Genomic DNA, 22,232 nt, shown 5'->3' with positions numbered 1-22,232 from the left:
TCAGAAGCTCTCGACCCTGCTCCGTCTCTCACGCACAAAGGTCACTAGAGCCGCAGCCTCCCGGGGAAGCCTGCAGGCCCCAGCACAGATCTGCTCTTGTCAAGGAGTCCGTGCTGCTGGGAGAACCTGCTGTCTCGTCTCTGGGGAGCAGGGATTCCTGCACCATGGAGTCACTGCCAGCTGTTGGCGCTCCCTCCCTCACCCCAGACCTCACGGATGCCACATTGTCCAGCCCTTCCCGTCTGACATTTGCCCCAGTGGGGCTGGGCTGTGAAGGGCTCTTTGTGCCGTGCTGCAGATGCGATCAGCCCATGATGGGTCGTGCTGGGACTGGGAGTCGTCTCTTTTCTTTCCACCCCCCAGGATTCGGCCCTCTTAAGAAATGTCCATTTCCCACCAGGGTACTGCAAAAGCCTCAAGAGCAGGAGCCCTGGAACCAGACTCTGGTGCTGGGGTACCGAGGGTGAAACAGGCCTGGTGCAAAGGAGGGGGCTGCAGCTCATGCGTCGCTGGGGGTTCCATGCACCGAGGGCCGACCGAAGCGTTCAGGGACCCAGGTCAGCATGTGGGAGCGACCCGTGCTCCTCCTGCTGCCAGGGAGGGGGCGGGGCCGGAGACCAGCCTGTCAGCTGGCAGTGGCTCCAGGCAGAGGCTGATGTGCAAGACCTGCCTAAGCCCAGGTACCTTGAAGAGCTCCGGCGCCTGCTTCTTCAGCTTCTCCATCTTCCACTCGTTCTCGCAGGGGTTGAGCGAGGAGGGTGGGGCCGTGCAGGAGCACTTGCAGTCTGCCCCCGAGCTCACCGTCTCCACCGTATAGAAATCCTCCACCCGCATGCTGCCATCCTTGATGCGGCTGCAGGCATCCTTGCTGAGAGGCCGCAGGATGCACTTGCAGCGGCAGTCAGAGCCCTCGGACGTCATCCGCACTTGGTCCATGTCACCAAACACCTGGGCAAGGGCAAGAAGCAGGCGTGTAAGGACAGGTGGGACTTGGCCTGTCCTGAGTCACTTCTTAGGCTTTGAGGTGCATGTGGGACACTGGGGGAGGGGTCAGAAAGAAATTCCTGCCGGCATCCCAAGCTCTTTGGGGTTCACCTTCCACCAAAGAGCCACCCGCCAGCCAGGTGCCCTGCATATCCCTGGTGACCCCAGCTGGGACTCCCCCAGGAACGTCTCTGCTCACTGGTGCACCAGCATGGAGTCCCAACCACAAGCACGAACAAAGAGCCAAAGCCTCTGCTGAAATAGTTGCCATAACCACCCTCTCGGCCACCACCGGGGACAGACCCTGGCTCATCTAGAGCCCAGGTACAGTTTCTACAGTCCATTCCGGGGCCCAGGTTAGCCCTGGGGTAGAAAGCCTCTTTCCCCAGGTGGCTTCTCTGGGAGGTGTGTTTCATGGGAATGCTCACTCTGTTGCAGCATGTTCCCGGGGGTCAGGGAGCCCGTTCGTTACTCTCGCCGGCTCAGCTCAGCCCCTTTCCTTGAATTTGTTAAACGCTGATAGGTTGGGGGGCAGAGGAGGGGAAGGGGAGCACAAAGGAGCTTGCACCTCTCCTTCCCCTGCTGACACTGTCCTGGGCCTTCCTCCTCTGACTGATACCAGGGCGCCTGGCTGGGCGTGAGAAACAGGGATTTTCAAAGTGGCCAAACTCCCCATCTGGGCACAGCAGTCCCTTAGGCTCCGTCAGAACCCCAATCTTAGCCCTGAATGTTCAGGAGCAGGGCCTAGGGAGGTGGCCGTTCCCCTGTCAGTCAGCGACAGCTGCCTTGGGCAGGGCGGAGAGAACTCGTTCCTAGGCAGCTGCTCAGAGCTAAGGAGCGAGCTGGCATTATTCACTATTGCTAGTGAGCTCTGTGCAAGACACAAATACTGAATCCCTGCCTGGAGGCTCCAGCCTAGGAGACTGGCAAATAAGCCGCTGAGAGGCTGTGAGCAAGGAGTAAATGGTTAATTCTCCTCCCTCATCTCCTCTGCTGGGGGTGTTTCAAATGCCCCAAGCAATGCCGGGACAACTGCTGGGCGAGCTCAGAAAGCTAGAAGAGGAGATGAATGCGTGTAAGGCCAGAAGGGTCCCCAGCGGATTGTCTAATCTGCCCTCCTGCCCAGCACAGGTCACAGGTGTCCCTCCGCTCACGGCCGCCATTGGCAGCTGCTTTGTTTAATTTATGAGGGACTAATAGCAGCAGCAATTAATTGTGTTTATAAAGCATCACCTGCAAAAGCACTCAGGCTGCTGCCCAGCAACCCTAACCCAAAGCCCCATAAGGAAGCCACACGCAGCGTAAGCAGCTCATTTATACTGCTCAGAAAAGCCATCGAGAGGCTCATCCGGCCAGGACACTTGAGAAGCACTGCTCTAGGGCACGAAGGTCTTGTCATCTCCCAGGAAGGAGCCCCCTATGCACCAGGCCAGCAGGAATGGGAGGCTCAGACTGGCACCCAGAGGGCTTCCCAGCAGTTCAAGTGCTGTACCTATTGGCATATAAATGTACATCCCCTTCTGAATCAGAGGCCAATGCCCTCTCTCCCTCGTCCCCTGCCTGTGTCTCTCAGCCATGGCTGAGCTGCGCTGCACAGCGGTGAACTCCTGCCTTTGGCAGCTTGTCCTTACCCTACAACCACAGCCGGTGGCTGGCCCTTGGCTGCATGTAGGGCTCTGAAGGCCTTGCTTTGGCCAACTCTGCTTCACTAGCTGGGGGATGGGGCAAGGCTGCAGCCATGTTCCCCTCTCGTTCATATGCCAGCGGATGTCATGTCTCGCAGCATAATCCCGGGCACATGTGCAGCTGTGGTAGAGACGATTCCCACACACCGTGATCTAAAGCAAGGACCTTTAATCTCCTTTGATGCCCTGCATCTCACAAGATGTGGCCCTCTCTCTGCCTAGCCTGGCTGACAACATGGCACATCATCTCTGACCCAGACAGGGAAATCCACCTGCCCCAGTGTCCCAGTTCCACGGGTCACAGGAGTTAAAACCACACAGCACCACCCCTTGTGGCTATGTGTGTGGTTTATGGTTAACATTTATTTGACCTACTTCTGTGAAGCTTTTTCCATCCTACTCTAGGATTTAGCTAACTAGGCAGCATGTGCAGAAAGAGTCTGAATTCCCATATATAAGGATACTGATTTTCCGTTTCTATAGCACCTTTTATATCAAATTATTTCAAAGCCCTTGACAAAGTTAAACCAATACAAACTATACACAGGAAACAGTTTATTTGCCACTAAAATGCAACCACCACTGGGATGGAAATCAGCTCCTGTTTGAGAGCAAACAGCTTCACGCTACCGTTTAAGGCAGTAAGTTGAAGATCATACTGCTTCCAGCCAAGGTTCTGACTGATTCTGTTCAGCAAAGAGCTCCGAGTACTTTTTGGCCAGATTTCCAATTTGAGTAACACACTGTCTCTCTGATTTCCCCCTGCTGTTTCAACTGGAAACAATATTCCTCATCACTTCCTCTCCTATAGTGTCGTACTGTATGCTGCTGAACAGCTGCTATGCTTCACCCCAGAAGTGGCTGCATTTCAGTGGTGGGCGAAGTGATTCCAGTGAGTCCAGTCTGCCATTCTGTATGATTTGTAAAGCACTTGGGAAGTTTGGGGGTTAGCAGGTGCTTTAGAGACATTAGGGGATATTACTGCCCTTGAAGAGATCCAGTCAGACTCTCGTTACTCCCACTTCCCTGTCTGTAATTTGCTTTAGGAAATGGACATTCAGTATTCGTCACCTGTTAATTATTAGCACTAAGCTGTGTGTCCTCCACATTCCTCACCCCTTTGCCACTTACATGGGAATGGAGACTCCAAAGGTTTCCAATGTGGCACCTCTCTGAGGAGCATGCAGGGCCAACAGACCCTTTCAGATCCCTCTGCCCTTCCTCGGTCCCCGCCTTGCCTCCCTGGCTGAAAACCTGAGCTGGCTGCCAGTAATTGAGAGTGATGTGTGCGCACACACGAATCACACAGGGCTTGGGGTTCGTGGCCTAATCAGCCACATTCAAGCTTCTTCCAATTACTGGCCTGGAAAAGCTCCTCACATGATCTGTAGGAGGCGGAACAAACTGCTGCTCTCGCTGGCTAGCTGATGAGCTGTGACACTGGCAGAGGATTTAGAGCTGGCAGTTTAGCTTGAAAGCATTCAATGCAACAGGACCATGTTTAAAGTCTGGTTCTGCTCAAGCCAGTGATCCAGAAAACATGGCATGTCAGTGCCCCATGTTTATCCCCCATCAGTGGCCCCTCAGCTTCAGACAGGTGTTCCCCGCTGCCGGCTCAGCCCGAGTGGTGGAGCCTCGACTGACCTAATCCCTCTGCTGCACACCATGGGCCCAGCCATATTGGTTCAGGAGGCAGCAGGGAGCTGGCACACCTGAGGCAGACAGAATCCAAGTGCCTTTTCCATGGCTAGGCCTGCAGGGCCGGCAGGAACAAAAACTATTGGCCACATTTTCAAAAGAGCTCAGCACCCAGCAGATCCCACTGGGGACCGTGGAGAACGCCTCCACCTCCAAACTGAGAACAATGGGAGTTGCTGAGAGTTGACCGCTTGTGCACTGGAGAAAAGTGAGACCTGGCACATTGAAATCAATGGAGCTGCATTCATGCAGGGGCTCATTTCTCAGTGGTAACCCCATTGCAGGCCAGTGGCATTTCCGGCTCCAGCACTGTAGGGAGTAGGTATGATTGATAAAGGCCCGTTTTCAGACTGCTGTGTAACTCTCAAAGCCAGCTAGGCAGCCAGCCATGCTCAGCAAAGGGCACTGCACCTTTGAAAGGATTTGTTAGTCTCAGGAGATGCCAGGGTCCCAGGAGCAGAAGAGGGTGTGGAGGCTGCTGCTGCAAATTGCATTCATTGCCGCGGCACAAGGCTGCCCTGCAGACGGCTGTTTATAGAGAACACTGTTCAGCAGCAAGAGATTTCAAGTTGCAATGGGGGAGGTTTAGATTGGATATTAGGAAAAACTTTTTCACTAAGAGGGTGGTGAAACACTGGAATGCGTTACCTAGGGAGGTGGTAGAATCTCCTTCCTTAGAGGTTTTTAAGGTCAGGCTTGACAAAGCCCTGGCTAGGATGATTTAACTGGGACTTGGTCCTGCTTTGAGCAGGGGGTTGGACTAGATGACCTTCTGGGGTCCCTTCCAACCCTGATATTCTATGATTCTATGATTCTATACTAGAGCGAAGGCTGCTAGAGAAACTTCACGGACCAGCGCAGGGGCAGGAGGGAGTCGGAATCTTTCTGCATTCCTCAACATCATCTCAATTCACACACAGCTCTGGATTGGCACCCAGGTAATTTTCACAATGGTGAATGAGTAAATCCCAGTCAAGGACAGAGACCAGCCTCTTCACATTGTGTTCTTGTGGCCTGGAGGGCCTCCCCAGCCATAAGCAGGTTCTCAGCTGGGGTGGGTGCAGCTCCAAGGAAGTCAATGGAGCTGGGCCCACTGTGCAGCAGAGAATCTGGCCATATGTTTGAGGGGAGAGGAGTTAATGGGTGTAATAATTTCCATGCCCTCAACCTTCATTACTTTTCTTATCGCAATTATGGCCTAGTTACAAAAGGGTGCGTGACAGACTATTTCCCTGAGGGGAACAGGGGTGTGTGCGTGCGTATGTGCACATGCATGTGTGTGCGTGTGTGTGTGCACGTGTGTGTTTTGTGGGGGTGAGGATTGGAATTCCTTTCCCTGTCAGTTTTGAAACTGCTGTGGGAATCAGCACAAGAGCCGCTCCTCTGAATAAGGGGTCTCGGTCCATTACAGCTGCTCTTCCTGCAAACAGTCCATGCATAGTCAGAGAGTGTTTTCCCCAAATCCTTGTTAGGTTGCCCCAAGCCACTAACCACACTCCGTGCTACATAAAACTTGACATTTTTCATGAGTTATGTATGTAACAAGTTGCTTGACTCGTGCTGTAATCAACAGCAAAATCATGCAGCAGCCGGAGTGAGATCCATCCCTTTAAAATAATAAAGAAGCGAGGCTCAGTAATTGGTAGGGTTGCTTACTGACTTTTGAAGAGCTCACTGGAACTTCCACCTTCTAATCCCCAAGTGACCTGCATTTCCCAAGACCCAGGAACCAGGCCTCACATGGCCTTTAAACAATGCTGCGTTTCCTGACACTTCCCCACCCCACTGAAGCTAATTGGCCAGACCTAAAAAGTGCAAGTGTCCAGGAGTGCTGAGCTACAATGCTGAAATTATTCCACGCAGCGAGCTTCACAGCTGATGTGCTTCAGCGGAGTAGCACTGTCAGGGGATTGGAAACAGATGTGCACATCTTCTCTCCAGAGTCATGGGAAAACCCAGGCCTGTCCAGAGACTGGAATTGCCTGGTGGACAGCAGAAACAGCAGTGACTGAGCTGCCCGAAGGGAATATCCTGAGAAGTGCCAAGAGACCACAAGGAAAACAGGAATAGCCGTGTAGGACAGGCGAGTCTCCAAAGAGTGTCACTCAGAGTGACCCAGTCTAAGCCACTCCAGAGGAGAAAACGCAAACTTAGTAACCTGTAGCTCTATCCAGCACTTCCGGTGAAGGATCATGTGGAATGGGGGGACAGTGGGAAAAAGCCTCAGGCAAATAATTCTTAAGCATTCAACGCCCAGCTCCAACTGGATGGCATTCGTGACCCTTTTGTATCTGCGTCCCACAAAGGAAGACTCAAGGAGCTTGGCTTGTTTAGCCTAACTAAAAGAAGGTTGAGGGGAGATATGATTGCTCTCTATAAATATATCAGAGGGATAAATACAGGAGAGGGAGAGGAATTATTTAAGCTCAGTACCAATGTGGACACAAGAACAAATGGATATAAACTGGTCACCAGGAAGTTTAGACTTGAAATTAGATGAAGGTTTCTAACCATCAGAGGAGTGAAGTTTTGAAATAGCCTTCCAAGGAAAGCAGTGGGGGCAAAAGATCTATCTGGCTTTAAGATTAAACTCGATAAGTTTTTGGAGGAGATGGTATGATGGGATAATGGGATTTTGGTAATTAATTGATCTTTAAATATTCATGGTAAATAGGCCTAATGGCCTGTGATGGGATGTTAGATGGGGTGGGATCTGAGTTACCCAGGAAAGAATTTTCTGTAGTATCTGGCTGGTGAATCTTGCCCATATGCTCAGGGTTTAGCTGATCGCCATATTTGGGGTCGGGAAGGAATTTTCCTCCAAGGCAGATTGGAAGAGGCCCTGGAGGTTTTTCCCCTTCCTCTGTAGCATGGGGCACAGGTCACTTGCTGGAGGATTCTCTGCTCCTTGAAGTCTTTAAACCACAATTTGAGGACTTCAATAGCTCAGACATAGGTGAGATTTTTTGCAGGAGTGGGTGGGTGAGATTCTGTGGCCTGCATTGTGCAGGAGGTCAGACTAGATGATCATAATGGTCCCTTCTGACCTTAGGATCTATGAATCTATGAAACAGAGGGGCTGTCAGACACTGCAGCACAAAGGCTGAGGCTAAGGTCAACTGCTCGGATATTCATGAAAGCTGCCTAGAGCCAGCACAAGGGCTAGGGACCACCTATGTCCCACTACATCCCAAAGTGCCTAGGCCTGGTGGGATTTTAGCAGCGTCCCGGCTGTGATCTGTCCCCCGACCCAGCGGTGAATTCCACTCAAATTCTGAACTGCAGATTTAACCGTGATATTAGACCACTGACATTCGAGCTGCCCTGGTTAGCTGCACCACGTCCAACATCCGAGTTCAAACTCCAAACACTGCCCACAGCCCACTGGGGAGGGGAGCAAGTCCCCAAACCATGAAGAGAATTTTCCTAACAGTTCATGGATGAAGGAAAAAGGAGGCAAATATTTTGCTCATCTCTGTCCTCCCAACTCCTGAGCAAGGCTAGTGCCAGCGCTGGGCTTGGGCTCAGCATTCCTTGGCTCCCTCAACAAACACAGGACAGAGTTCAAAGGCTGCTGCCAGCTGCAGCTTCCTCTGCGACAGATGTCTTTATAGCAGCGGCTCGTAGCATGTCCTTTGCCTGAGAGGTCACTCTCACTGGGCCAGGTTCAGTCACGGATCTCAGTGGTATTATGGCAACTTGCAGCGGGGCTGGAGAGAGCCCTCTGCCTTCATATCATACATCAAGCAGTCTGTGAAGTGCAAGATGAAATTCAATGAAGCAAAGTATAAAGTACTTCGCTTTGGAAGGAAAATCAAATGTACAAGTACAAGATGGGGAATAACTGGCTAGGTGGCAGTACTGTGGACAGAGTCTGGGGGTTAGAGTGGATCCCAAACGGAATAGGAGTCAGCAATGTGATGTGGTTGTGAAAAAGGCTAACATCATTCTAGGGTGCAGTAACAGGAATGTCGTATGCACGACTCGGGCGGTGCCTGTCCTGTTCTGCTCAGTGCTGGTGAGGTCTCAGCTGGAGCACTGTGTCCAAGCCTGGGCGCTGCACTTTAAGAAAGATGTGGACAAACTGGAGAGAGTCCAGAGGAGAGCAACAAAAATGATCAAAGGTTGAGAAAACCTTACCCATGAGGAAAGGTTAAAAAACTGGACATGTTTAGTCTTGAGGAAAAAAACCTGAAAGGGGACCTGAAAACAGTCTTCAACTATGTTAAGGGCTGCAATAAAGAGGACCATGATCAGTTGTTCTCCATGTCCACTGAAGTTAGGACAAGAAGCAATAGGCTTAACCTGCAGCAAGGGAGAGAGAGGTTCGATATTAGGAAAAACTCTCTAACTCTAGAGGTAGTTCAGCTCTGGAACCAGCTTCCAAGGGCGGTTGTGGAATCCCCGTCATTGGAGGTTTTTAAAACCAGGATGGACAAACTCCTGTCAGGGTTCGTCTAGGTTTTCTTGGTCCTGCCTCAGCACAGGGGGCTGGACTAAATGACTTCTCAAGGCCCCTTCCAGTCGGACATTTCTATGACTGTGAGGACTCTGTCCTGGCTCACTCTGGCTCATCCCAGAGCAAAATCTCTGGTTTGGTTAACCTTAAGGGAGAATCTCTCTCAGCTGACAGCAGAAACAGAGCTTAGAGCCTCCCACCAGGGGTGAGCAAGACTTGTACATATGTCCCCTCCTTGGCCAAAGCATCCGAGTGCCCAGGCATGGAGCGCTAACTGTCCCCAGCACAGCCCACAAGTGAGCACAGGTGGCAGCAGCAGGCGCGTGCTGAGCTGTGGTAGACAGGAGAGGGAGGTCCCAGCTTCTAACTGGGCGCCAGTGTGAGGACTGGCTCTGGATCTGAGGAGCTGTGGCTGCCCAGAGTAGCAGATCTACAATGAGCATCAGCATTATCAGTGCTGAGTAGAGATGGACCTGAACTTCCAGGAAATTTTGGTTCGGATTCAAATGTCAAAGCTGGCCCAAGTCCACAACCCTTTCTAGCAGAGAGATTAAGCACAGCAGAGTATTAAATGAGGAGCCACTTCCTGCCAAGTCTGGCAAACTAACTTTAAGTCTTGTCCTCAGAAGAGAGATAAAACCCTCAGTAAACAGCTGGAATATGCATGTAGCCCACTTGTCATCCAGTCTGATCATCATCTGCTGGACAAAGCTTGCTGAAGTGGTGCCATAGCAACAGCCCTTATGAACTGCGCTGCTCAGCATAAACGAAATGCACTGACCTTTTATCTCAGACTGGGGAACGCCGATCCCAAACCCGCCTTGGCCAGCAGACCAGTCTCCTAGCAGCTGTTGGGATTTTCATGCCCTTGCCATTCCACTGAATGTTACGATGGAGGATCTTTAAGAACGATGTCAGAGTGTTTCAGGGAGGAGGGTAAATATTCCTAAGCTTTTAAAATGTATTTAATTTTTACAAAAGATAATGTGGACAATTGATGGCATGTGTGGTGTGTGTGCACACGTATGTGTGTGTGTGTGTGTGTTTCAGTGTGGGGAGGTTAATGTTGGTGTTTGAGTGAGGCCCTGTGTGTGTCTGTGCAGGCCTGAATCAGTAAGTGCTTGTGTGTGTAGCTGAGAGTGTGTGCAGAACTGTGCATGTAGCTGGGAGTGTCTGTAGGGCAGTGTGTTGGAGGGGGGATGTGTGTGCTCTGGAAGGAGGTTGATGCAGCTGTGCATGTGCAAACATGTTTTAAAGGCAGGGATTCATGGAAAAGGGCTGAGCTGAGCTTGGCTGCACAGACCCAACAGCCGGGGCCTTTCAAATCGACAGTGTCTAGTGCACTGGGCTGCAGTGCAGGGCACTCACCAGTGTGACGGGAGCCAAGTGTGGAAAGTCAAAAATGCATCTGCTTGAAAATCTTACAAAGAGACTGGAGCCAAAGCAGTGCTCAGAAGAGTAAACAAGGGGCGGATCATGCAGAAGAGTCTGAGACTTGGGAAGGCAGGGATGGTGCCCAGGCTGGGGAAGTAATACTCTTTAAAATGTGGACATGAGAAGTGGACTGGTCTCCCAAATGCTGTAAATGGGTAACATCACCTGGGATGAGGAGGGGAGGGGACTTTGGCCTGGAAGCAGGAATAAGGAGCTATGGGTGGCAGCTAGGGAGACTGGGACAGGGATGAGGATCTGAAGCTGCTTGACTTTGAAAAATTTTAAAGTAGTTTTCTGTACGCGATATATAATAACTTTACAAACAAGCACATGGTAACCAATAAAGCTATCCCTATTGGGGTCAATCCATCCCCAGAGTAACCGCACAGAAGCCAGTGGAGTTAATCCAATGGCAAATCTAGCCGTACTCCATCTTCTTTGGTACCTGGCCATGGCTTTTTGGCCCCCTCTCCTCTGCTACATGCCATTGACAGCCATCCAGTTACCTGTTCTACTGAATTAAAAGAGCCAACCCACCCTTGTTGGGCTAGTGCATGGCGCGCCCAGTCCTGCATCCATGCTTGGCCGAGCACCCCACGGCAGTGCTCTGGCAGTGGGATGATGGCTGGTGCAGGCCCCTAAGGGCAGCAAAGCAAAGCCGCAGCGTTCCACTGCTGCCCTTGAAATGAATGTACATTGTGCCCAGTGTCCGGCTCGTTCTGCTCCTCTTGCCGCTGGGCACCGGGTGTCAGAAGGTGACTGAAGTGATGTCTCCCTCGCTGGGCAGCACCCAAGGGCAAACAACGGCTGGATAATGGAGTGCCTGGGTGCTGAGCAAAGACACCTTCTCACCACGTTCGTGTGGCAGGAGCCAACCGCCAGCGGGATCGGTGCTGGAGCAGATTGCCTGTTCCATTTCCAGGGGACAGCCCAGCGAGGGTTTGCTGCTGTTTCACACACAAGCCCCAGAGGCATCACATCCGCCAGACAGTGCCAACGGGCTGCTTCCCTCTAATCTCACATTATGTGAAACTGCTCTAGGGTGTGACTCCAAGCACTCTGTTTGCTTAAATGATTTAAACTGCTGAGGCAGTAAAGCCAGGACATAGTGCTGGAGACAACACTGCGATGACAGGGTCACCATCTAATGCGGCTTCATTGTCCCTCATTACATGTGACTAAAATCTACAGACATTGTGTATCCAGCTTCCACCAATGCCACGAGCTCTTACTACGGGAGAGAACATTTACAGGAACACTCGCATTAGGTCCGTGAGTGCATGGGGGACCAAACGACCCCAAACGGTGTGAGCTTTGTTAGGGGCTTTGCTCAGAAAGCTGCCTGACCTAAATCCTATGTAGCACAGACGGCAGTGCTGGCTGTTTGACCAAGGCATGGCTCCTTAGGGGAGCAAAATCACAACGCACCTATCTGGAGTTCTCCTCTAATGCCTGGCTGAGAAAACAGTGAAAGCCTGTACTGCCGGCTGCTCTCACAGGTGCCGAGCAAAGGGAGGGTAACTCACACTGGTAATAAGAACTGAACTCACCTGTGGGACAGGAATTCTAAGGGGTGTGTGACTATAAGGTAATAAGAGCCCTTTCCAAGACACTGATTATCATTGGGGGAGTAGCCCCTAAAGGCCTCAGCCAAGCTCAGGGCCCCCTTGTGTAAGGTATTGTACAGACACACAGGCCCTGCTCTGAAGAGCTGACAGTCTGCAGAGACTATTGAGACAAAGGGTGGGGGGAAAGGTGCATTATTCTCCCCATGCTACTGATGGGAAACTGAGGCACAGAGTGATTAAATAACTTGCCCAAGGTCTCACAGGGAGTATGTGGCACAGCTGGGAACAGACCTGGGGTCTCAAGACCCAGTACAGGCCCTTCACCCCAAGATCCCCCTTCCATCAGACCCGTCCCTCCCTTGTGAATGTCTGCAGACCAGGCGGGCAGGAAGTAGGTGTTTGGAAGTCCTTCAGATTTCTGGGCCCACCCATAGCAGGTGATGTGACATGGACAGAGGCAGATCCATGAACAATATACAAACCTCAGACTCACTGGAACTCTTTCAGCCTATCTCCAGGCAGGACTCATTAAAACAGCCAGAGCAGGGTTCAGATCCTAAGTAGGCAGTGGCCTTATTGCTATGACTCAAATGTAGAGCCCTTCCCTATTTCCATGCCAATCTCACCATGTTTACACTATCACTGAGATCATCATGGCCAAGAAATTGTAACCCAGGGATTACTTTCCCCTGCGTGGTTGGGTCTTCCAGTCCAGCACAGAAAATGTCTGCAAGATTCCCACAATCTCTAGTAAACAAACTGCAGTGCCAGGAGCTTTCATTCATTAAACAGAGGCAAAATGTTTCCTGTGTTTTGCATTTCAAACAAGCCTCCCCCTTTTCATCTGGAAACCCCAGAAAAGAGGAGGACAGTGGGGGACATGTCACTGGCTAGAATGAAACCATCAGGTTGACGGGACAACTGTAAATTTTAGGTTTCAGAGTAGCAGCCATGTTAGTCTGTATTCGCAAAAAGAAAAGGAGGACTTGTGGCACCCTAGAGACTAACAAATTTATCTGAACATAAGCTTTCGTGAATGCATCCGATGAAGTGAGCTGTAGCTCACGAAAGCTTATGCTCAAATAAATTTGTTAGTCTCTAAGCTGCCACAAGTACTCCTTTTCTTTTTATAAATTTTAACAAGATCTAATAAGCCCCTTGCCAGGAGTGTAGCAGGAGGAGGACAATGGCAGAGGGGGAGAGATGGGATAACACAGTTGGTCAATGAGATTCTTTTACACAAACACAACTTCTCAAGGTTCCAATATTTTCCTTGTGAGTGGACCTCTGCCCTCCCCATGGCAATGGGGACTGTTTATACAAACAGCCCTGACGATTCATAATCCCGTGGAGGGCTGTTTCATCCTTCCTGGCACAAACGGCCAGTACTCCTTCCACTCTCTCAGAGGTTATTTATTTTTGCTTTAATCAGCATTGTCCATCATCTCACATGGGGGCTTGACTGACGTGGATCAGTTTGCACGTGCGATCCCGCCAGAGGCCGGCTTTCCTCCCAGCGCTGCACACTCAGTGCCAACAGGGTACACTGGGAGCTCCCGTTTTTCCAGCTTAGAGCCCATTTCCAACACCAAACAGAGCTGAAACTAACGAATACCCCTGGAACATCTGGATCGGATCCCGCCCTTTGTCAGGATGGATGTGATGCCTCAATTAACATCTCCAGAGAGGAACGACTTCAGCTTCCTGTACTAAACCCACCCACTCTCAGGGGAGGAATGGAGCAGCAGCTCTTGGCTCTCACTGCTGGGCTTGGCTGCCCTTGCTTGCTACTAGATCTTCTTAGCAGCTTTGTCTTTCTAGGGTGAAATTCATCCCCGAACGGAGAGCCAAACCAGCCATCACACTTCAGTGGTCCCTAAGTGAGGCACAGGCCTCCCGCTGGCCCCCCGGCCCAGGAGCGAGTTTAGTGAGTTATTACTTGCATTACAAGAGCACCAGAGGACCCAGCTGAGATCAGGACCCCACCGCGCTAGAGACACTATGTAAGAGATGGCCCTGCCCAACGGAGCATTGCCAGCAGATGTCTGTAATGTACAGCTGGCCACAGCCATCACCTCTAGTGCTTTTTAACCTGTATTTTAGCAAATTGCTCCCTGGATCGGAGCCCCCAAGCTCTCTCTGGCTGAGAGACACAAGGGCCACTTGCCAGGTGCCCAAGGGCTGCACCAAATTTGCAGCAGCCCTTCCTTCCATACCTCAACACAGGCAATGGACAACATTGTTCAGCTCACGTCAAGATGGAGTTCGGCACACTGGGCCCTGTAGCTTCCGCTGGGCGCACCTCTGGCAAAGAGAAGGGGGACTGCAAGCGATGCCAAGGACCCTTGTAGGCTGCTTCTGGCTGTGCTTTGGCCCCCTCTCCTTTTGCTGTGTAAACTGCTTCTGGGTAGGGAACCGGGCATTCTGCTTTCCTTTACATAGAAACCAAGGCTTTGCCTTTTAAACAGCTTCCTTAAACAGGAACCATGTGTTCTATTTATACAAGGCCGCCCTATAAACAAGGAATCCTTAAAAAAACCCAGCTCTCTGAAGTTTATTCCGCAAAGGTCACTCAGCTGCAGTGCATTGTACCCACCCGGGAATCCATCTCTGAGCACAGCTCCCTCCTGGTCACATCGCCCGCTCAGAGGTGTCTGGAAGGCTGCAGTGAGCACTTGCAGAGGGGCTGAGCTCAGCTGATATCACTATAAACCTGAACCTTGTGTTCAGATGGTTGTATTAAAGACCCCCCTCTCCCTGATAACATGCAGATACGTTGTTAAACCATAAGGGCCCTGACAGAAGCAGATGCCATTTCTGCTGAAGCTAGTGGGAGCCAAACCCAATTGCACAAATGAAAAATGTGGCCCAACTTTTTTCAACAACGAACATTTGGGGAGTAAGCAGTGCCGCTGTTGGGCCCAAACCATTCCTTCTGAGAGCCAGCCGCAGACCGCTTATTTCCTATAGAACCGGCACATATGACTGAAAAGAACTGAGCCAGACAGCAAGTCTGGGAAGCCACAGACATGTGGAGTAGGATACTCTCCCATGCCACTTACTTCAAATGACTTGGGTGGTTAATGGGAAAAACTAAGGTGTCCTGCATGGGTGCAGGTGTTTTTAGCCAGCTGTCATCCCTGGTGGCAAGGGAATCCCAGGCTGGATTTATGTGCCCAGGAACAGAAAAAAAATGATACTCAGATTCACATTGAAACAGAAGGAGGGAGAGAGTGTGCCCTGGGCAGGGTTCCCTTGATGGGAAGGTGGAGCAATTGCAAAGTCAAGCTGTTCAAACTGACAGTGAAGAAAGAGAAGCAACTCAGGCTCTGACCCCTACATGTTGTTCGCTTGGCTGCTTGTATTATTTGCTGAGGAAAAGCCAGCAGACAATGTAGCTGTGTTGAAAGAAACCCTTCTGCAACGCCTCTCACTGCAAAGCCAAAGAGAATGGGCAGTCGGAAAGGCCTCCTGGGTGTGCAAGGGGTCTATAGACTGGACAGTGTCCAACTAATTTTAGTGAGAAGTTCTCATCCTTTTTGATCCCTGCACTTCACTATCGCACCATTCCCCTCCCCACCCGCCGCTCCATCTTTGTGGCTTGTTTATTCCTGAATAGAGATGCTCCAACAGTAACAGTGGTATCACATGAGACATGGGTAAGAGCTTGGGTAAGAACAATGCTTTGTCCTGTGTCCTCTAGACATGAGAATCTGGAGGCTTTCTGGTGGATTTTTGTTACGTGGGATGTAAATTCTCCATCCTGTGTAAATGTCAGAGCAATGCAGCTGGAAGTGGATCTAACTAATCGGTGCCCCCTCTTTACTGTGTGCCACTCATTGCTGCAGATACCTACAATGTTGCCTTCTTCAGCAGAAGACCAGATGCCCCTCACTCTGGAGAAGTTACAGGTGGGGAGCTCCACTATATTTAGGGTTCTCCCCTTTCTACTGCAGGGTTGGCTGGAGGACTCTAGTGAATTAGCCAAGTGGTGTTTAGGTTCTGCAGCCTTTTAGTATCAGTCCTCAGCACAGACATTTAAGAGACGCCATTACTTTGAGAGGCACCCTTAGCAATGAAATCTCCCCCAGCTTCTTTTATTTCACAGGCAGGGGACTGCCTGAAAGGAACAAACACTGTATTGACACTTCTGTAGCATAAAGACAAGCAGTTATACTCCCATCCTGTGCATCTGTGGGCTGCTGGAAGGATGTTCTCGTGTGGTGGAAACCATGTCATTCTCCTCTTTCACTTCCACCTCCTACCCAGCATTCATACACAGGCTTGGCACAAACCGTTCAACGCCATGTCGTCATGGCCACCAGCGACTCTGAGAGCGACTAAGAGCAACAGAGGCATGTCAATGACACCAGAAGAGGCAGCAGCACCACCCTAATTTGCATGGTGTCCTCTGGCCGTTCCCCAGGGCTGCAGAGCGCAGGGAAAGCTCAGGCCATTTCTCACCGGTACACATGGGGCAAGACCCTCCAGACTCACTCCATCTGCCTGCCTTGGAGAAGAATCCCTCTTTTGTGCTGGGCATAAGGAAGCCAAATGTTACAGAGAAAGAGAATCTGCTAAGTGCAGCCAACTTCGAGTGCCTGGATTCCTTAAAGAGGAATCTGGAAAACTTCCCTGTTTATACACCTGCCATCTTTTGACTTATGCCTCAGAGGATGAGGTACCCAAGAAGGCAGCTTGGACAACTACATTTATTCCTGAAGCCTGGACTAAATCCTGGCTATCTGCAAAACATCTGTAAGTGACACATCTGGTTACCAGCTGGCTAGCCAGAAAAATACTGCACAAGCTGAAACACCTGAGTGCAAGACAGGCAAGTAGTATATGCACTGCTACACATCCGTGTGCAAAGCCTGCCACAGGCTAACCTACTCCTTGCATGAGGGGGGCATGCTGTTTCTTTTGAGATGCTGTGGGCACTTGAGGAAGGACAATATTTAAATCCTAACCCATCTCCCATGTGGCTGGCCAATGACTGACTCCTATTAAAACCACATGAGAAGAATATTCTTATGGCTGCAGTTTTCAGCTTAATTAACTTCATATGAAAAGCAATGGAAGTCCTCAATAAACAGCAGGATGGGATTTTCAAAGGCACCTTTGGCAGTTAGGTGCACACTTCACCAGCGTGTGGGTGGACTCTTTTGAAAAACTCATCCAAAGTCCCTATTCCCTCTTAAACAACCCCCGCAAGCCCAAGTTAGCAATGTTCCAGTCACTTCAAAAAGAAAAGATGCCAGTACTAGCTGTACTTTAGCTTGATGACATTAATTGTTCTGGGAAGATCTTTGGCTCTTGTAATTCTCCTCAGCAGTGCCGGGATTTCTGTAATGACTCTGCCGCTTCGCACAGCTTCTTGTGGCGTAGTTGTTACGTCCTGGGCAGTGGATTGGAGCAGTGTCCGTGTACAACAGCAGCTCCTTAAGAGTGACAGGCAGTGGGAAAGCCGGAGAACAGCATGCCTGGTATTCACGTCTGGCTCCTCTCCACACAGACCTTTCCCATCTCCAGTGCTCTCCCCGTCCCCCAAGAGGAAGTGTTTCAGGAAGCAGGCTATTCTATTTTGACCTTAAAAGGGTCTAATAACAGAGCTTACAACTGCAGACCCCAACTATAAGGCAGTGGTTCTCAAGCTTCATTGCACCGTGACCCCCTTCTGACAACTAAAATTACTATACGACCCCAGGGACCGACCCCCTTCCGACAACAAAAATTACTGCACGACCCAAGGGACCAAAGCCTTGGGTGGTGCTCAGTCTTTGGCCCCAGCAAATTTAAGCCAGGCCTGGCGACCCCATTAAAACAGGGTTGGGACCCACAGTTTGAGAACCGCTGTACTAAGAGATCCTGGTACGTTCAAACCCAACAAATGTCCCCATCTTAACATCTAACGACCAGCTTCTCAGTCTTTTTTTTACATCTTTGCACATGCAAACTGAGTAGCCGCTATCTCCAGTTAGACAAATACACACTTGACAGACAAGCAGCCGCTATTCTGATTCTAACTCTGTTTGGAATTTGGTCTCACACCAAACATTCAACTCCACATTCTGTCCTCTATGGATGTCAGGATGTGCACACACTCCTTTCATTCAAGCTTGTGCTGGTGGCAGTAAGATTAAATGTTTGCTAGGGCCAAATCACTGCAACAAAGAGTTCGCCTCACAATTCTGCACAACCAGCAGCACGCATGTTTTGTTAGCGGGATTATTTTCTTGGAGTTCAATTCCAGGCACAGTTTGTTTAAGCAGCTTCCAACATTTCTCTTCTCTCCCCATCCCACAAGAAAACTTTGTGTGAGCAGGGCGTGTTGTTTCACAATCAAAGAAAGCTCATTCCATACTGCCTAGGCTTGCTGTGTCGGGGACTTGTGAGCTCTTCACACAGCCCCAGGATTTCACTTAAACTGAAGAAGAATGTCTAGCCTCCACAATGTTATTTTTTCAGAGGAAGATGGGGGTTCTGGAGGCCAAGGTCAGGGATCAGGGATGCACTGTATTTCTCCGTGAATGACCTTGTGTGCGGCTTATGCTTCCAAGGCAGCTGGACAGCTCCAGAACTTCTATTGGTCACTTGTGGCACCTTAGAGACTAACAGATTTATTTGAGCATAAGCTTTCGTGAGCTACAGCTCACTTCATCGGATGCATCCGATGAAGTGAGCTGTAGCTCACGGAAGTTTATGCTCAAATAAATGTGTTAGTCTCTAAGGTGCCACAAGTCCTCCTTTTCTTTTTGCGAATACAGACTAACACGGCTGCTACTCTGAAACCTATTGGTCACTTGTGAGCCACAAAGAGGTCCCAAGATGTGTTACAAGGTTTTCCTTCCCCACAAGGGGCTGAGCCTATCAGTTTTCCTTCAGAGCACAATTAAGGTCATCAAGCTAAAGCACAGCCAAGATTTGCTTCTGTTCTTTTTGAAGTGACTGGAACATCCTCACTCAGGGTTTCCTACGTGCATTTAGGAGCCAACAGACCATGTGTGTGCAAATGGCTGCCTTCCTGGGCTTACTCTGGACTCTCTTGCACTGGGCAGCCAGAAACCTGCACCCTGCACTCCCTGAGTGACTCCATACCACCCCTTAAGTGTCTGAACATCATCCCTCCAGCACCACAGCTGCTCTTTGAGCCGGGGCAGCAGGAGCTGCTGTGCAGATATAAAGGAAGAAGGTCTGCTGGGCTGGTGTGGGTCTCAGCACAAACCCAGGACAGAACGAATACAGAATGGCTCAAAGCGCAGCTTTGGCCAGTCACGCGAGCCTGATGCAATGCCATTCAGACAAGACAGCATCGAATGAATCCAGCCAAAGGCAGAATCTGATTCCCAGTGATAGGGCACGGGGCAAGTCATGCTTCATGTGAACTTGCTCATGTGGGTGCCCAAGGTGGGATGAAAAGCAGCGGAATTGCCCTGATTCGGCTGCTCGGGAGAAGGCCGCATAGGGGCATTTTATGCCAGGGCTCAGACTTTCTGGCAGCTCTTTCTGGGGCAGTGCAGGGAGTGGTGAGGGTGGGAACGATGGGGCTACCAACTATGTGGCGCCATTAACCCCAACCACTGCCTCTTTCTCAAGCTTTGTGGGTGGGTGAGAAGCGTTTGGCTCACAGCTGTCTTTGGCAAGGCAACTACTAAATCCCATTGCAATTCACGGGTCCCAAATCTGCACTTTGGTGATTCAGTCTGAACAGACTGAGAACTGAAAAGTGAAAATGGCCCGGCATGAACACCGAGCGGGGCAGGCGGGGGCTCTGGGGGGGAAGCTGGCCCTGGGTATATAAAGGGCATGATAACGTCACAGATTGTTCATTAGGGTCTCAGCTCATCTGGTTTGACCTGGGAAGCGCAAAATACCCAGCCCCGAGGGATGAGAGAAGTGAAGTCAGAGCTGCGAGGGGACAGCAAGAAGAGCCTTTCTGCGTCTTCGTGTGAATTATAAACACGTTTGTCTGTAAAGCCCAGGCACCCCGTGTTTAGTTAGGGATTCCTGGGGGTCCCCCCTCTTTTTCGGTTGTTTGCCCTGGTCTGTCCCTTGACACGGAGCAAAGGCCAGTTCTCCATCCACTGCATCCCGCCTGCAGCCACCCCCCAAAGCCCCTAGCTCCGAGGAGCAGCGCCAGCTTCCCGGCGCCCAGTTCTCAGCCGCCCCGGCTGCCGCGGCCCCTCGCCGCTCTGGGGGCACCGGCCCCGCGCGCGGCCGTGAGCCCGGCGCCCAAAGGCTGCGGCCGGGACACGCCCGGCTCCCTCCCGCGCCAGGGGCCCCGGGAGCCCCGGGTGGACGCACGCCGGGGACCTGCCCGCGGCTCCCCCCGCCGGCAGCGAGCGAGCGAGCGAGCGAGACCCGGGGGCTCCTCCCCGCGGCGCGGCACCGCCCGGCCCGGCCCGGCCCGGCCTCGCCCCGCGCGGAGGAAAAGGAGCCCGCGGCCCCCGCCCGCCCCGGCCCGGCCCGGCCCGGCCCGGCGCGATACCTGGCTGGCGGCCCGCGCCGCGGCGGCGAGCAGCGAGAGGCGCAGCACGGCCAGCCCGAGCGCCCCCATGGCCCGGCGGGGCCCGTCGCCCTCGGCCGCCTCGTGGGCTCTGCCCGGCCCCTTCCAGGCGGCTCCGTCGGGGCAGCGGGAGGAGGAGCCACGAGTGACAGCCCAGGGCGCAGCCCCTCCCGCCGCCCCGCCGGGCTCAGAGCCCGGCCCCCTGCCCGGCGCCCTTGGGCCCCCGTGTCCTCCCCTGTGCCCCGTGTCCCCCCCCGTGTCCTCCCCCTGTGCCCCGTGTCCCCCCTCGTGTCCTCCCCCGTCCCCCGTGTCCCCCATACCCCCTGTGCCCCGTGTCCTCTGTACCCCCTGCGCCTTGTGCCCCCGTCTCCTTCGTACCCCCTGTTCCCTGTCCCCCATCTCCCCCTGTGTCCTCTGTACTCCCTGTCCCCCCATGTCCTCCATACCCCATGATCCCTGTGCCCCCAGCGGCCCCTGCACCTTGTGCCCCCTGTGTCCTCCGTACCCCATGTCCCTTGTGCCCCCCATGTCCTCCATACCCCATGTCCCCTGTGCCCCCAGTATCTCCTGCACCTTGTGCCCCCTGCACCCTGTGTCCTCTGTGCCTTGTGCCCCCTGTGTCCTCTGTACCCATGTCCCCAGTACCCCCTGCACCTTGTGCCCCTGGTGCCCTGTGTCCTCTGTGCTCCCTGCGCCTTGTGCCCCCAGCACCCTCTGTCCTCTGTACCCCATGTTCCCAGTGCTCTATGCAACTAGAGCCTCCTGTGTCCCCTGCACCCAGTGTGCCCCAAACCCAGGCCTCCTGTGCCCCATGTCCCCTGCGCCCAGTGTCCAGCCAAACACTCTGGGAACGGGCAGCTCTGGGCTTTGGACCAGACAGGCAGACACACGCACACACAGGGAGGCAGGCCCTACAGCTGATTGGGGGGGGTGTCACCTCACCAACAGGACAGGACAGGATTGCCCCCAGCTCCAGCAGCTGTACCTGGGCTGAACTCCTTCCTGCTGCTTTTCTTGACCAGAGAAGCCCCCACCTCCATGGGGCCAATGCTGGTATCACTTTTGGTTCCAGGAGTAAGAGCTGAGACTCTCACTCCAGTCCCCACGGCCTGGAGTGACCAGGGACCAGGCTTTTGACCACCCAAGCCAGAGGGATAATTTGTGAGGGGCCAGGCTCATAATAGGATGGCTTCCCAATACTGGCTACAATTTGCCTGCCCCAAACTCTGATGTCATTCAAATGCTCTTTGCTCTCTATGGAGCATACTAGCTCTGCAGGAAGGAGCCTTTCTCCTGGGGAGCTTGTAAACTCTGCAGGAGCAAGAACCTCTGGGTGGAAATGTTCTTGCTAGGAAAGTTTTCTGCATTGAACCTTTCCTGTATAGCTCCAACAGAAATGTAGTGCCCCAGGGACATTCCTAGTGGAAAGGGCTTTGGGTTTGGTACCCCAGGTAAACCTAATATATGAGTTACACCCCATTATTGGCTTGATTGTTAGTGTATATATTAGGGTTAGAGGCTAACCAGGTCTTTTGCCAACAGGGGATGTGGTTGGAGATGCAGAGGATAAGTCTCAATTTTTCATCAGCTAGGGAAAGCTGTTCTGTTGACTCTCCCTTGGTCCCCCACATGTCCCTGTCCCCATCCTTGGTGCCAAGCAGGGAGAGGGATGCATTGCTGTGGTGTTCCCATCGTCCCCTAATAGACGTTGCATTTCAAGCCAGATGTTATTACTAACATGCAGTGGAGAAAATGACGTTTGTAGCAACTGTATCCGGAAAGCCACAGAACATCAGTTAGGAGGTGGGAGACCAACCTGAGTATGGGAGAGAGGCAGTAGGGCACCAGTCGTATAAAAATCTCTGGCATCTGTAACTAGCTAGATGCTGATGGAGCCA

The 22,232-nt window shown here is 52.0% G+C and overlaps 1 protein-coding gene across 1 annotated transcript in view; it reads right to left on the bottom strand.

Annotated features, from left to right (window-relative positions):
• OLFML2A (olfactomedin like 2A) overlaps window positions 1–20,459 on the bottom strand; it is a 32,984-nt gene extending 12,525 nt beyond the window's left edge. The window contains exons 1-2 of the mRNA XM_038375139.1: window positions 20,317–20,459; window positions 685–948 (exon numbers count right to left, since the gene is read on the bottom strand). Of these exons, the coding sequence (XP_038231067.1) occupies window positions 685–948; window positions 20,317–20,385 (333 nt within the window). The 5' untranslated portion in view covers window positions 20,386–20,459. The remainder of the gene's footprint in view (window positions 1–684; window positions 949–20,316) is intronic.
• Between the last annotated feature and the right edge of the window lie 1,773 nt (window positions 20,460–22,232).

Source organism: Dermochelys coriacea, chromosome 16 (genome assembly GCF_009764565.3).
Source record: "Dermochelys coriacea isolate rDerCor1 chromosome 16, rDerCor1.pri.v4, whole genome shotgun sequence".
NCBI lineage: Eukaryota > Metazoa > Chordata > Testudines > Dermochelyidae > Dermochelys > Dermochelys coriacea.
The sequence above is the reverse complement of the archived record's forward strand: the minus strand, read 5'-3'. Positions and strand labels throughout refer to the sequence as shown.